Source organism: Oculina patagonica, chromosome 6, assembly GCF_052425735.1.
Source record: "Oculina patagonica isolate OP01 chromosome 6, crgOcupat, whole genome shotgun sequence".
In the NCBI taxonomy this organism is placed as follows: Eukaryota; Metazoa; Cnidaria; class Anthozoa; order Scleractinia; family Oculinidae; genus Oculina; species Oculina patagonica.
The window spans coordinates 32,509,153-32,524,013 of record NC_135763.1 but is presented as its reverse complement, the minus strand read 5'-3'; the positions used below and the strand labels follow the sequence as shown (position 1 = coordinate 32,524,013).

The 14,861-nt window shown below is 39.5% G+C and overlaps 1 protein-coding gene across 1 annotated transcript; it reads right to left on the bottom strand.

Annotated features, from left to right (window-relative positions):
* Positions 1 to 1,599: 1,599 nt before the first annotated feature.
* Positions 1,600 to 13,902, bottom strand: LOC144656641 (cocaine esterase-like). The gene is made up of 11 exons (XM_078516889.1): positions 13,780 to 13,902; positions 12,211 to 12,237; positions 11,373 to 11,717; positions 9,914 to 10,234; positions 8,998 to 9,047; positions 8,012 to 8,267; positions 6,526 to 6,773; positions 5,367 to 6,086; positions 4,210 to 4,439; positions 2,236 to 3,549; positions 1,600 to 1,908 (listed from the first exon to the last, which is right to left on the bottom strand). Exons 1-10 carry the CDS (start codon positions 13,817 to 13,819, stop codon positions 3,351 to 3,353), a joined length of 2,436 nt encoding a protein of 811 aa, XP_078373015.1. The 5' UTR covers positions 13,820 to 13,902; the 3' UTR covers positions 1,600 to 1,908; positions 2,236 to 3,350.
* Positions 13,903 to 14,861: the final 959 nt, after the last annotated feature.

Genomic DNA, 14,861 nt, shown 5'->3' with positions numbered 1-14,861 from the left:
CGAATCACGCGCTGCAACCTCACGTGTTTCCGGGGGACAAGAAACCCAAAGTGTCACGATGGAGTCTCGCAAAGCAAAATAACTTAAATGTGAATAGACAGAGCCATTCGAGAACATTTAAGCGCATGGACAAAACCATGCTAAATAAAAGCACAGCATATCGGATCTGAAAAGATCTACGGTCCAAAAATACGTAAAAATAACACTAAAACTGCAAGGGACCGCAAACGATAATGCTGCTATTCGTAGGATCTACTGAGAGATCTGATCAGCAATCAATTGCTGTTACCATTGTATACTATTGTCTCTGTTGTTTCTGTGTTCCAAAGTTCCCTTATTGGGTCCTTATTGTTTTACACTGTCTTAACAGGAAACCGAAATTTGCGTCAGTGTAAGTATTTTGGGAAGTGTTCCGGTTTTTATCAAGAAATGAGAATTGGTGGCAACTATTCTGGAATGTGGTTTAGTTTTCAGCAAGAAATGTATAATGAAGTGTGTTCCGGTTTTGAGTATTCCTTAATTAAAGCCTGGTTCTCATATGATCGCCCCGATCGTTTCTATCGCATCGATCATTTGCAAATACTGCCGCGACGATCGTAGGTGATCGAAGCAATTGGAAGCGATCAAGGGTTCTTTATATCGCAAGAAAACTTTTTGAAGTGTCAGAGACGATGGAAACGATCGGAGCGATTATATGACCCGTTTAATTTGTATTAAACTCTTTTTATATATATAAGAACGTCTAATTATCGGTCGAGGCATGGAATATGGAAAATAAACATTCATTCATTCACTCAATCTTATAATTAAGAACGGTTTAATTTTTGCTTTTCGGATCACTACCTTGGCTTTCAAGTTCTTTGCCTGTTGCAGATTCTGTGTCGCTTGATAGCCCCCTCGCTGGCTTGCTCGGCTCTTCAGTCGTTATATGTTGAATTTCCAAAACGTCTTTTAATAATTGTTAACGTTGGTAGACATGACATAGAGTGCTACGGGCAGCCTAAGACGTACTTTGACCCGTTTGTATTAAACTCTTTTTATATATATACAGTGCCGTAGCAAGGGTAAAATAAGTGGAGGGGCACGCGAGCGCCGGAGGCGCGAACCGCTAGGGGGGTCTGGGGGCATGCCCCCTCAGAAAATTTTGAAATCTAGAAGCTTGGAAATGCTATTTCCAGCATTCTCCAAGAGCTATTTGTGATTTACGCATATCGCGAATTATTTACTTCCTACACTGTCTCAGCAAACCACTGAAGAGAGTATAACACTTGCAACGTCAATTGCAAAAATAGAAAATCGACTGTCTCTGTATCTTGAAACCAGCAAATGTTTCACCTTTCAGAGTCATCATAGTACGTTCTGGTCTTAATTTCTGGTTTGTTTTAGTTTTTGGCCGTTTAACATTGTTGTGCATCACCCTACATACGTTAAAAAAATGAAAAGAACTACAAATGTTATTGTTTCAAACCTCTCGGGAGATAAAATGTTATTTTCAACATTTTATACAGGTCTGTTTTTCCTTTTTGGGAAAAAAACTGGGGGGGGCACGGGCCCCCCCGGCCCCTCCCCTTGCTACGGCACTGATATAAGAACGTCTAATTATCGGTCGAGGCATGTTCTTCTTTATTGTTTTGAAGATTTGAGCCAAAAATGCTCTTAAAATGTTCTTATTTATTTAATTTTAAAAACAAATAGGTATTCCTAACCGACATGTGCCTGTTCAGGCAACTAAAGGGCGACTAGAATGTTGGTTGCAGGTTGGATCTAAATAAAAATTGATTCCTTTGGTTATTCTTTGTTACTCACAACAAATAGAATAAAATCCCCCCCCCCCCCATCCCTCTTCCTTTTCCTTCTTTTTCCTTTCCTCCTTCGCCTCCCATTAATTGTTATCCCCTAGTGGAGAACCTGCCCCGGGGGGGGACTCCCATATTAAAGGGACGGGGATGCTCGTCGGAAATTTTGAAAAGAACCCCTAAAAGAGACCAATCTGGGCGTGGCTCAAGCTATTTTAGACCCCTAAAAGATACCAAAATTATGAGAAAAAGAACATATATTTGTATATTTCTTCGTGTGCAACCCTAAACGAGACCCTGACGGCTAAAAATATGTTCATTTTCGTGCATTTTCCCCAGAACACCCTAAGCGAGACCCAAAGTCCGAAATTTATACCCCTAAGCGAGACGACGAGCATCCCCGTCACTCTCATATGGGAGTCCCCCCCCCCCGGGGAACCTGCCCGCAAGCTGAGGGCTTAGAACTAGATTCTCTTGTATACGAGGACATAAAGTTATCGTACATTGTGCTGTTTGAAATTGTTCTAGACTTTTATACCGTAAAATGTACTGAACAAGCTCAACAATAGGTGCTTTATAATAAAAAAAAAACAATACAGTGGAACCCCGATATAACGATATGCCAAGGGGGCAGTAAAATTATATCGTTATATCGAGGAATCGTTATATCGGGGTTCCGTCCCATACATTTTACTATTGCCGGGACATAACATATTCATCGTTATGTCGGGAATATCGTTATATCGAAGATCGTTATATCGGGGTTCCACTGTATCTACCTTGAAGGCTCTAGCTAAAGATAACGGTATATATTCAGTAGGGCTTTTTTCGGAAGGGTACGTAAAATTCCGGTTATAAGCCCCCTCCCCCGGATATAAGCCCCCATTATGCTGGATTACAGTACTGAACATGGCTAAATATTGCTATATTTATTATGACTCTTTAACCTAAAAACGTATTTCGATCAGTGTTGATCGGAATACATGGCTCTTTTCGAAACGTTTTTTATAATCCGCTTATAATCCCTCCCGGATATAAGCCCCTCCGTTTTTAAGCCCACACAAAACCCCTTACGAAGTTGTTTAAGCCCAGGGTATATAACTGGAATTTTACAGTATTTGTGTCTGAGATTTGGGAGGCTTGTTTTTAGTATTTCTCCGGCGGTAGTCGTTTGTTAACATCACTTCCATTTCTATTTCATTTGTTTCTGTTTCCTTTGTGCAACTAGATTGAAAGTTAAGTTGTAGCTTTTCTTTAAATAGTATTTGTTTTCATTAAGTTTTAAAAGTTTCTAGATTTGTTTATTACAACCGCACAACATGATATTGTTAAATAATACCGTAATTTGTCAATGATTTTTTAACAGACTTCGTTTTGAAAACGTGTAAGTGGTCAAGTGATATAAAACTAAAACTAAACTTAATGGTTTAAACGGGAAGGATTAAAATATGCCGGGCGCATTATTTTTTGAAAACTAATAATGCACTTTATTTCAAAGTTTTCTTCTTGTTTTTTTTTTTTTTGTTCCAGCTAGATAGGTTTGTGGTGCTGTGTCTAAGGTTTCTTTGTCATCTTTCCTTTTCTTCCTTTTCTGGTAACCTTAGGAATAAGTTTGTTCCAAAATGTCACCTCTCTTGCTCTGTAACGCTGCTTCAACCTCGGTTCCACGTCGAGGGCCAAGTAGAACTGCTCCTCCTCTGTGAAAGGCTGCCATGCGATCGGTGAAGAGTTGGAGCCGAGGGGAGTTGGAGATCTGGGAACAAAACATACGGAATGAGATGTTTGCAGTTTTGTATCGCTGGCGAGGCACGATGGCCGCCTAATGGTAAGTGCGTTGGACTTCGGATCAGCTGGTCGAGCACTGGGTGGGGTCATTTTGTAGTGTCTCACTTTAACCTTGCCTTTTGTCACCCAAAAGTTTAAATGGACTTCGATGAGCTTTTAGAAAACCTAACCAAACACCCACTGGGAAGTACCAATACTAGGGGTATTTCCGGTGAAAAAAAAAAGCCAACACTTTGACCTGAGTGAAGGCTGTTCTTCTCTATCTCAAGTATGTTTGATTTCGAGCGGAGTCGAGCGGTCCGGGTTCGAACCTTGCTGGGGCACTGCGTTGTGTTCTTTGGCAAGGTACTTTTCTCTCATAGTGCCTCTCTCCACACAGGTGTATAAATGGGTACGGGTGAATTTACTGCTGGGGGTGACCCTGCGATGGACTAGCATCCCATGCAAGGGGAAGTAGAAATACTCCTAACCGCTTAGTGCTACAGAGACCGGGATAAGCTCCGGCCTGATGAGCCACTTAGCTAGACAGCAGGTTTTACCCCCTTTTTTTATGGTGACGGACTAGCATCTCAAGAGGGATTAGCAATTTGTAGATAGAAACAATAGAAGATGAAAAGTGGTCCCCTACCCAAATTTGGCAAATTCTGTCCACAGCTTCATGATATACATGCTGAATCCCTTCTCAATTTCGGAAAATCTAGGCATGAAAAAGTCAGCCAGCGGACTCATGTGCGAACTCATGAACGGTGCCCCGAGTACAAAACCAACGTCCACTCCATGGACAGCGCCAGCCCACGGTGGAAATGGTGAGAAGTCAGGACGGTGCTCAAAGACATACAAATATGAACGTTTTCCAGCCTGTAAATGACAGAAAAGAATGAAATGACCTTAACTTGAGCACAGATAAGGATTCAGACTAAGGAAAACTTAGTATTAGTTTGTTCGATCGGAAAGTATTCTTTACTCTCATAGTGCCTCTCTCCACCCAGGTCTATAAATGGGTACCGGCGAATTTACTGCTGGGGGTAACCCTGCGATGGACTAGAATTCCATCCAGGGGGGAGGGGGGGTAGTGGGATATATAAGCAACGGCCTGATGAGCCACTAGGCTCGAACGCAAACTGTACCTACACGTACTCGGGGAGGCACCTCGGGTATTCTACCGACTTACACTTAAATGTATTTTTTTTGCGCTTTTTCTTACGCCAAATGAAACATATTCCAAGGGTACCGTATTTCCTGGAATAAAAGCCGGGGAAAATTATATCCCTGTTTGCACCAAAAGGAGGCGATTATTTGAGGGGAGGCGATTAATCGAGAGGGCGGATTATTTCCAAATATTCTTGCCGAAAATATTTTCGTTTCATTTTTGTTTTCGGTTATCCCATTCAATCATAAAATAATCCCATCAAGTACACTCAACACGAGCTTTCTAAATGTTCTTAATTTGATTTCTTTAACTAATTTTCATTTCAATATTCTCGATATGAGAGCTTGAGTCATTCCTTCAACTTATCAGCGGGGAGGAGGCGAAAGTAACGGAAGATATATAGAAAGGGGTTTATTATAAGGGAGACGGATAATAAGGGTGGGGGAGGGGGAGATTTTTTTCGAATATTCTCAACAAAATGGGGGTGACTATTCTATACGGTAATTTTTTATGTGAATTAAGGTGAGGCGTTTTAGACCTCCCCTCCCCCTTTTTAAATTTGGCCCCTTTTTTCACCTAACACCCCTAGTCTTCTTCAGGGCCAGTACTATAAGACGAGAGTCTGTTTATCTTACCTTTGCTAAAGCGCTTGCTTCAAAAATTGCCGGCGCAACTGCCATAAAATCGCCTTGAAAATTAATCGCCATGTCCCTGATCGTGGTCTTGTTGTTCGGATCGTCATGATCTGTGTACTGATATTTAACCAGATCTTCCACAAGCCTGGGTCTGTCCGTCTGTCCTCGTACAAGTACATTTTTGACTTCAGAATCAAACTCTTCTCTGCTAACTTCACTTTGATTCATATGTCCTGGCTTTAAGGCGATACTAAGTGCCCCCTCGTGGGAGTTAAATCCAATGATAACCTCAATGTTTTCATCAGCAAACTTTGCATGTTTGTAGAGGTTGTGAGGATGGCTAGGAAGAAATTTCCCATCCGTCACTGGGGTGGTGATTTCATGCAAAGTTAAGGAAGTCAACGGAAATTTTCCTTGAATTGAAATAATTTCCTCCGCGCTCTTGCTTCGCAAACAGCGAATGAGCTCTGCTTCTGACTTGCAGTTGGCAATCTTCTTTAACTCCTTCAGCGTGTTAGAACTAGCCGCTTTCCCTGATAGCAACGGCGAAGTAGCTGCACCGCTTTGTATGATGGCTCTGTTGAACAAACCTTTGGACAAAGGGGAGATTAAATGAAGGGAGATACTAAATGCTCCCGCGCTCTCGCCAAATATGGTCACTTTGTTGGGATCGCCACCAAAACTTGCAATGTTGGCTTGAACCCACTTCAAGGCAAGAATCTGTGAAATAAAGTAAAATCATTGGTTTGTTGTTGGATCGAGACTAACAACTCTAGTAGTACAGTCGCAGTACAGTCATAAGGGGGAATATCACAGAGAAATATAATATACACTTTATTCGATGGTTTACAGATAGTGCGCGCAAAAAAAAAATGCAATGCTAATTTTACAGGTTTTGCGGGCCGGGAAAAATACGAGAAATGGCTACATATTAACCGCGACTACTATTACTTGTAACCATGGAATAAGGCATTTCCTGTTTCTTCCGTTTTAACTGGGGTACTACAGTAAAATACGGAAATTACAGTGCAATATCCACTCTTATACACATGCGCGTGTTTTCTGGACCTTATAGACCCTACATGATCACAAGACGTAACAATGAAACAATAACCTACTCCTAGAAAGTTTATAAATCGGTGATGACATACATATTTACCTGGTCATACATCGCATAATTGCCTTTTAAGTCAGTGCTAGGATCGTTTAAGAATCCCAGAATTCCCAGCCTATAGTTGATTGTTACCACGATGACGTCATTGAAGGAAGCCAGGACGTGGCCTGGATACTCAGTTGAAGAACCCATAGTGAATCCACCGCCATGAATCCACACCATCACCGCCATCTTGTCATCGGGTTTGACAGTCGATGGAACAAACACATTGAGGAAAAGGCAATCTTCGTTTTCTGTGAAAACAAATTCCTGAATTTTAGTACAGTCGAACTGCATACATGACTATAGTATGGGCTTTGGCGTAACAAATCCCTGACCTGTTGCTCAGTTATGTCACTGCACAGAAATGAGCAAAAAGGTAGAAAAGTCGAAAATTGAGAGAATGAGAAGTGGTCTAGTTAATTGAAAGAGCTACGGACAACGCATCTTAAGAAAAATTGCCATTTTTTCAATTAAGTTTGTCGTTCGGAATCCGTCTAAAAGGGCTTTGTCACGGATTTTAACAGACTTTTGAAAAGCCAGAATTTATATGTGTCGTTGGAAACAAAAAAATAACAGTCCATGATTTTTATTAACAATTGCTTTATAAGAGCACTGGAACTGTTAACAAGTGCATTTGGCTGCGGATGGCTAGGATTGAAATGGGTTACAACTTGAAAAATTGAGGGTAAACTTTTCAAGTTGTATCCGCCGGGGTATCCGCGCGTCTTGAAAAATCGATATTTATAGCCGAAGTTTGATTTCTATCAGATCTGCAAATTAAGGGTATATTCTTCGCGTTTTATTTTTCCTTTGTTACTTTTCTATGCTGGAAAACTATTATTTTGAGGTTTCCTTTAAATACTGTCACATTTCTCCTTTAAGATTTCTCTCTCGGCTTTTATACCGCTTACGTTCGCAAATCCACCGCCAAAACGAAGCGATTTATTTATCACTCCCCGGCCCCCTTGAACTATCCCGCCGGCTACGCAAACAACCCTATTTTGCAATTTCGCCTGCCAGGTGTTGAGGTTATCACGCAACGCTCTCCATCTGCGTGACGAGCCACGGATCGAAAAGGAGAATAAACAAGAACAAATTATTCAAATAAGCTTGTAAACCTCAAAGCAGTAGATTGAATGCCTTCCACGTTTGGGAACCGGCCTTTCGCTTTACACAATCGACTAATGCTTTTGCAATGCTTTAACGTTTCACTGGCCATGCAAATGAAACTAATGTTTTGTTGTTCCCGGTGTTGTTGCACTTACACTCGAATCCCGATTTCTTGAACCTACAGGGGAAACGAAAATTGCTTCGAGAAATCGGGAGTAAAATTACAGAGAAATACTCTCCAAGGGAAAACAAAATTGGTTCGAGAATTCGTGCGATTCGAGAAACCAAGGGTTCGAGAAATAGCGATTCTACTTTAGACTTTATTAGCTTTTAGTAAAGACATTGGAAAATGTACAGCTTCTACTCTGACTCTACGTACCTTCTCCAGCACTCTGCACATTAGGTATTGGATAATCTGGCTGCGGACAAGAGGCTCCATATTCCGTCGCATTTCTGATTTCCGACCAAGGTTTCGCGGGTTCTGGAGCAGCAAACCTCAATTTCCCGACCGGAGGCTCGGCATACGGGATACCAAGGTATGCATACACCGGTTTACCCAGAGAAAGAGTTTCGATCTTGCCAACGACTTTTCCGGATTCTGTCTGAACCGTCGGAGAATTATCATAAGCTTGCAGCTGGAAGATTTTAGTTACATAAAGAAAGATAGTCAGAGGAACCAAATAAAACTTAGCTGCTGCCATTTTAGCGAGACAGGCCACGACTACAGAGCAGCACAGCCTGTTTGCGTGACCTTTTATACAGTGATAGATTAAGTCACTCATCAATATTCAAGAAGTCGTCAAAAGCTCTGCTGACGCTCGTCACAAGTATAATCACTTTGTTATATTTTATGTTAATAATATTAACCGCTAATATTAAAAGCAATATTATTGAAACGCTTTATTTGAATTGCTGAAAAAATTGATAGAAAATATTAAAACTTCTCCGATTTACGAGATTCTAGACTGGACATTTTCACATCTCTTGAGATTTTTATTTTATTTTCACAGAATCGTGTAACTGGTTGTACAATAACAGACAAGGTTTTTCTGATGGGTCACTCAAGTGATTAATTTCTGTGGTCCCGGCCCTCTTTCATGTCAGGTAGCCACGCGCGCGTGAAGCGTGAACAAGTGAAAGTCGCCCACGCTCGCGCTTCTCACGTCACTCGCATGCGCGCGACCATCTGAAAGAGGGTCTGCTTGCGTGTACAGTGTAGCGACAAATTGTATTTAGGTACTTGTCTTGATTTCAGCCGCAAAAGCTGATTTATTACTGAGAATTTGAAATGTTGCTCCTGATCAATACTGTGCAGGTTTGCTGGTTTAATTTAAGAGGGTCAAACGTTGGAAAACATAAACTTACCGGTTCAGTTCTTGTGGATTGGTTAAAAGTAGACGACGTATTATCAAGGCCTGGAATTTAACAAAAAAGCGTGTGAATAACGGATTAGATTGAGATAAGTCTGAGAAACAGACTATTGGTCACGAGGTACACGAGAAAAGGCTTTTAAAGTGATAACCGTCTTCCTCTCTGTCTGCCAAACGAAACTCGTTTTTTTTTTTTTTTTTTTGCGCCCGCCCGCGCGCGCGCGCGCAAAAGTTTTTTTTTTTTGTTTGCGGAAAAATTTTTTTTATTTTTTTTTTGTAAAATTTTTTTTTTAAAAAAAAAAAAAAAAAATTTTTTTTAAAAAAAAAAAAAAAAATTTAAAGAAAATTAAAAAAAAAAAAAAAAAAATTTTCCCAAAAAAAAGGCCCCCCTTTTTATTTTAAAATTTCAGTTCCCTTAAAATAATAAACCAGAGGCGAAATTTGGTTAAAAAAATTGTGTTGGGTGCATTTCAAGGCAATGCAAACTTAAGTTTTTTTAATTGAGTGTTGATGGTAAGACGGAATTTACTTTGGTTTAGCTTTAAACGCTGTGACTGGTAGGAAACCACTTACTCCACCTATCAAAACCATCCTTTAGGTGATGGGAGGCCTCCTCTTAAAATATTATGTATTATTATTATTTTTATTATTATTAAGATACAAAACTATAACCAGTTGCGCACACTACTTCTCTGCACTTGCGTGTATTTGCCATGAGTGTTTATTGGTTCGTTGTATTAGGTCCCAAGGGGGGAGGGGGTGACTCTTTAAGAATTTTGGCGTGTGTGTGTGTGTGTGTGTGTGTGTGTGTGTGTGTGTTTGTGTGTTTGTTGGGGGGGGGGGAGGGGGGCTCCCAGAAATCCTTGGCCTATTTGAGACAAAAATATGCGTCACCTTAATGAGAAACTCACCTTCATGGCGAATCCTGAGCGTAAAAATATGCGGCGCCGATTTGAAATGTCCAAAATGAATTTGTACTCTCATCTCAAGGCCGTCATCACCCTCCTGTATTCCGGTGAACAGTATGCAATCATCTTTTTGTTTCAATCGGTTCCAAAAATCTGGTTTTTGATGAACTTTTCTAATCAGTGTACAGCGCATAGTGTTGGAGCAAAAGGCGAACTTTTGACTTTTTACGTCATAAAGCTCCACGTCTTGCACATGTCGCCGCGGAACCATGTCGATCAAGTGTCCGGTCAGATTTACCTCAGCTCCCACTTGAGTCCAAATACCTGCGATTGAAAGAGTGCACTTTAGGTGGAGTAGGAAATAAAGCCTATTTAATACCGTGGGTGGGGTTATTCCCTCCAAAGTGTATGGTTTTCGAACCGTTTTGGATCGAAATAGGGTATGGTTGACCGTGTTACTCTGAAAATGCTGGTTTTCAATGTCACGCAAGTAACGATACTGTCACGCGCTGCAAAAAATAAATCCAAACTATTGAGTCAGAAAAATCAAGAACATTACAGGTTGTAGAAAATTACTAGATAGTCTACGTGTCCAAGTCTTAGATCTGTACGGTATTCCGTACTCGAGTTATCCGTTAAAATGTTCCACGCAAATTTAGAGAGCACAGTATGGAAATTCCATGAAATCAATGAAAACATTTGACATTCACTTCTGCTATAAAAAGCGGTCAATTCACCTTCGTGAATACGTAAACACTTACATAGCACTTCTTGTAAAACCTCAATTGTTCAGATCGTTAAAAATCACAGGATGAAATGTTATATCTTAAAGACGGCGGATGCTAACGAGCTGAAAACATTCAATAACATATATGTTAAGGACGTCTAATAGCCATTGAAGGGTAATCAGCCATTTTGGATTTTCCAATTGGGGAATTGATGACGTCACGTGTAAACCAAGAATATGGTACGGTTGTGCACTTTGCTCAGTCTGCACTGTTTCGGAATAATATTTAAAGGAGACTATTAAGAATAAACTTGTTTTGGATATTAATATTATGAAGGAAAAACACGGATGGGGGAAGAGTGAAATTGCACTAAATAAGGAAAATGAAAAGCTACAATTAAAATTCCGAGTTAATAATTAACGGATGAATACCAAAATAGACTAGCGCCAACTGGAACCCGAGGTGCTTTCATGTGAAAATATTGTATAAAGTGCTGGTTTTCCCCCTTTAATTTATTTTTCTGTTCCTTTTATCCCATTTTATAAACACTCACTTCCTTCATTATATAATTCTATAAAAATATTATTAGGTCATTTACTAGAACCTTTCTGAAATAGTGGAAATTAAAAAGTGCGAAATCACAGCTCAAATATTTTGTAATTTTTCCTCTTTTTTATCGCCGTTAGCATTCCCACTCCTTAGTGATCACAAACAGCTAAAAATATACTACTTACATTCCACTGCCAGATTTATTTTTACACGGTGCATGTGAGGCTTTTCCTGCGTCTCTATCACACACATAAAATCCACCTCCCTGACCGTGGCGTTCCTCGATAACCGCTCTATGGTGATGGTTCCTTTAGAAATATTCAAAACTTTGATCCCATCAGCTGCCCTCGACTCAGTTACTGCGCATTCAAGAGAATTGCTGCAATACGTGACCTGGGTCCACTGCCAGTTTCTGCGAGAATCATTCACCTTCCATATAACGTCGTTGAATCTATTGCCGTTTTTTAGTGCTTCGTGGTCACATTTTAAAGTTATCACCTCGCTAGGGCACAAATGCCGCACTGGTGTTCCTGCATAAAGAAAAAATCTAGTTATTTTTTTAGTAGTTTTTAATTACTCGCCACCTGGACACCAGCGGATAGCTCAGAGCCTGGACAAGGTCCCCAATCCATCGCTGACGTCAGGCCCCCTCAAGATATAAAGGTTGCTGGCTAGTCTCATCAGTGGTGTACCATGCTTTTTTCTTAAAACAGCACAAGACAAAATATTCATAATCCGTTAAAGATATAGCTGACGCATGTTCAAAGTGCATTGCTTTTTTTGTGGTTTCCGGCGGGCTTTAATTAACCAAGATGGCATTCGAAACCGTGAACAAATCTTTTGTTACGGGTTTGTAAACAGGTAGGCGTTGTAAGCGGAGGGAATTGTCCCGTTATATCTTCCGTTGTTGAAACAAAGCAGGTTATAGGCTCCTTTACAAAAGCAGGGAATTTCCCTCGGAAGCCATTAGCACTTCCTGTTTGTTACAATATGTATCACGTGCCAGCAAATCAGATCACTTACCAGCGATGACGAAAAGCTGCAGATCACCTACGGCAGGAATTTGACAAAAAATTAAATTAATAAGTTTTTTAATAGCATGAAAAAGTCGTAAATATCAATAATTCAGCCACAAGAAATCATTAAGGATATCAGTGATTAACTAAACCTTTTTTGGTTCTGATATTTGAACAGACTCTTTCATAAGCACTTATTTTTGTATTATCTATGTATATATCGAAACCGAAAATGGGCGTCAATATTTAGACTACCTTATGTTTTGTCCCCAGAAATAGGTCATTAACGAGTCACTTAATACATCTATAGACAAAAGCACTTGAAAACCTGAAAGCATACTGTTTAAAAAAACATTTTCGAAAGTAAAACCGCTACACTTTAAAAGTTTCACGTGATTTTCGCCAAGGTTGAGAGAAATGTAAGCTCTTGTTAGCCGTTAGGCAATTAGCACACCTTAACTTTTTTTTCTCTCTTTTATCACTGAAACCTATTTACTATTTCTTTCTACGCAACAAACCAAAATATCTGACTAAATGGCCGAGGGACTGTTAATTGACTTTAGACTGCATTTTGTAACTCAAAATTTAAAAAGTTCCTAAACTTCCCAGTGAATTGTATAAATAAATTTGAGGGCTATACAAGATTACTGGATGATTTAATTTGAATTTCCGCTGTAACTAAATCGATATGTATCTTTCGGAAGGATCCGAATACATCTAAAAGGGGGTTTCCCCGAGGAATACATTAGAAAGGAAATGTGCATGCTTGTATTTCTGAAGCGACTCTTTAACGCTTGCTCTTTTGATGGCAAAACAAGACAAAATGTTTTTTTTTTTCTGGGAAAGTTTCTATAAAACTTAAATATGATTAAAAGAAAAAAAAAATAGAAAAACAAGATCATTGCCTTTTATTCTCTCGTAACTAATTTTTACGCCTTTATTAATATTATTGCACTCAACCTTCAAACTCAGAAAACTGTGAAAATATTAAGAGCACACATAGTTCTATCAGAGCTATGTTTGAAATGGATTGCGAGAAAATGAGACCAAAAAAAAGTGAAATTAGTTTGATCAATATTAGCTTTGGTAATTTCCCATTTTTTGAGGCGTATGATCACTCAAGTCTCTAAGCTTGGTTCACGCCTCTAACGTTGTTCAGTTAGTTTCTTTTTCCGTAGATTTAACTATATGTACCTGTAATAATTGTAATTGATAATTTTGAGCAGCAATCACACACACACAAACACGACATGCTCCCAGGATTCACTGAGACGCCGAGAAGATATCAAGTAAGAAAAGCTGAGGCAAAAAAATTCTCAGGGTTTTGCTTCATATTTCTTTTTGCTCTCTCCGCAGAAAGTTCGGATATTCCTATACTCAGGCAATTTTCATGGTAAGGGGGATGTGTTAATTAAGGACTCTAACTTATAAGATTATGAGATTCGTGAGAGATCGCGATGAGATCATTTTCATGCGGGTGAAATCAATGGTTATTGATCAGTATTGTTCTGATAGCTTTGTTTATCTGAGAATGCACACGAGCGAATCGAGAACTTATAACTAACACTCAACTTACCCAAGAGCAGTAATGTTGACAAAACATAGCGAGAAGCCATTATTATAGTCAGTTCTGGGTCCGTGACGATCCGCTCAGTACAGCAAAGCACGCTTTATGCAGAGAGAACAGTTCTGTCGGTTCCGGCTTATGGGAGAAAAAACGAAAGTGCTTAATCGTCAAAAGTGACCTTATAGTTCAGAATCATTCTACTTAAACCACTTATTCATATCTTCCTGTTTTAATTTGATTGTGATCTACAATTTTTTCTTTAGCCGAGCGCTGGAACAAGCGCTGATTCCAAGCTACATGGACTGTTTAAACTTGACCGCAGCCTGGCCTGCCACGCTACCTCTACTCCGGTTTCCGAGGCGATGTGGTAAATTGCTTAATGGACATATCTGTTAACGTTAAGGCAATTTTCTAAATTTTTTGGTTAAGTAAATAACTTTATGTAAAGATGGACAGACCCGAAACAATGACAAAACATGATTAACTTAAGGCAAATAATAAGACAAATTTAATAAAAGTTCTCTCTTATATATAATGTTTTTGAATGACTCCACGAGGCCGAGAGTGGTTTAGAATTTTTTGCCTGTTTGCAAAAAAAGACGCGGTACAGCTAATGTGATTCTATGGTCCCAATTTTTGCATAAATATCTATTAAATCTGCACTTGAGTAACGTGTACGGGCAACAGAGCTCTCATAATTTCTGTTCACTGAAATACTCAGTGAAACGTTCAAGAATGGAAGACTTCAAATTGCGCGCTCGATACATCGAGTCTCTTAACACAAATAGGAAATAACAAACATTAAGTTGCTTCAATAAACATTCGTTAGTAACTGCATAAATCTTGCAATGTTCATAAGTATACCAAAAAAGGTAAAAAGTAAAACACGAAAAAGCCCTCACCTCTGTAACGCGTCTTCCTCGACTTACTCCACGTTGAAACTAAGCGTGGAAGTAGACTCAACTCATCTTATAGCTCTTGGAACTGAAACATTACCCAGTGCTGATTGGGTAGATTTGGAACCCACCCAAAGATATTTAGTTAACGGTGTAATGAGAGTAAAATGACATAAATAGTTATTTTTATTTTGT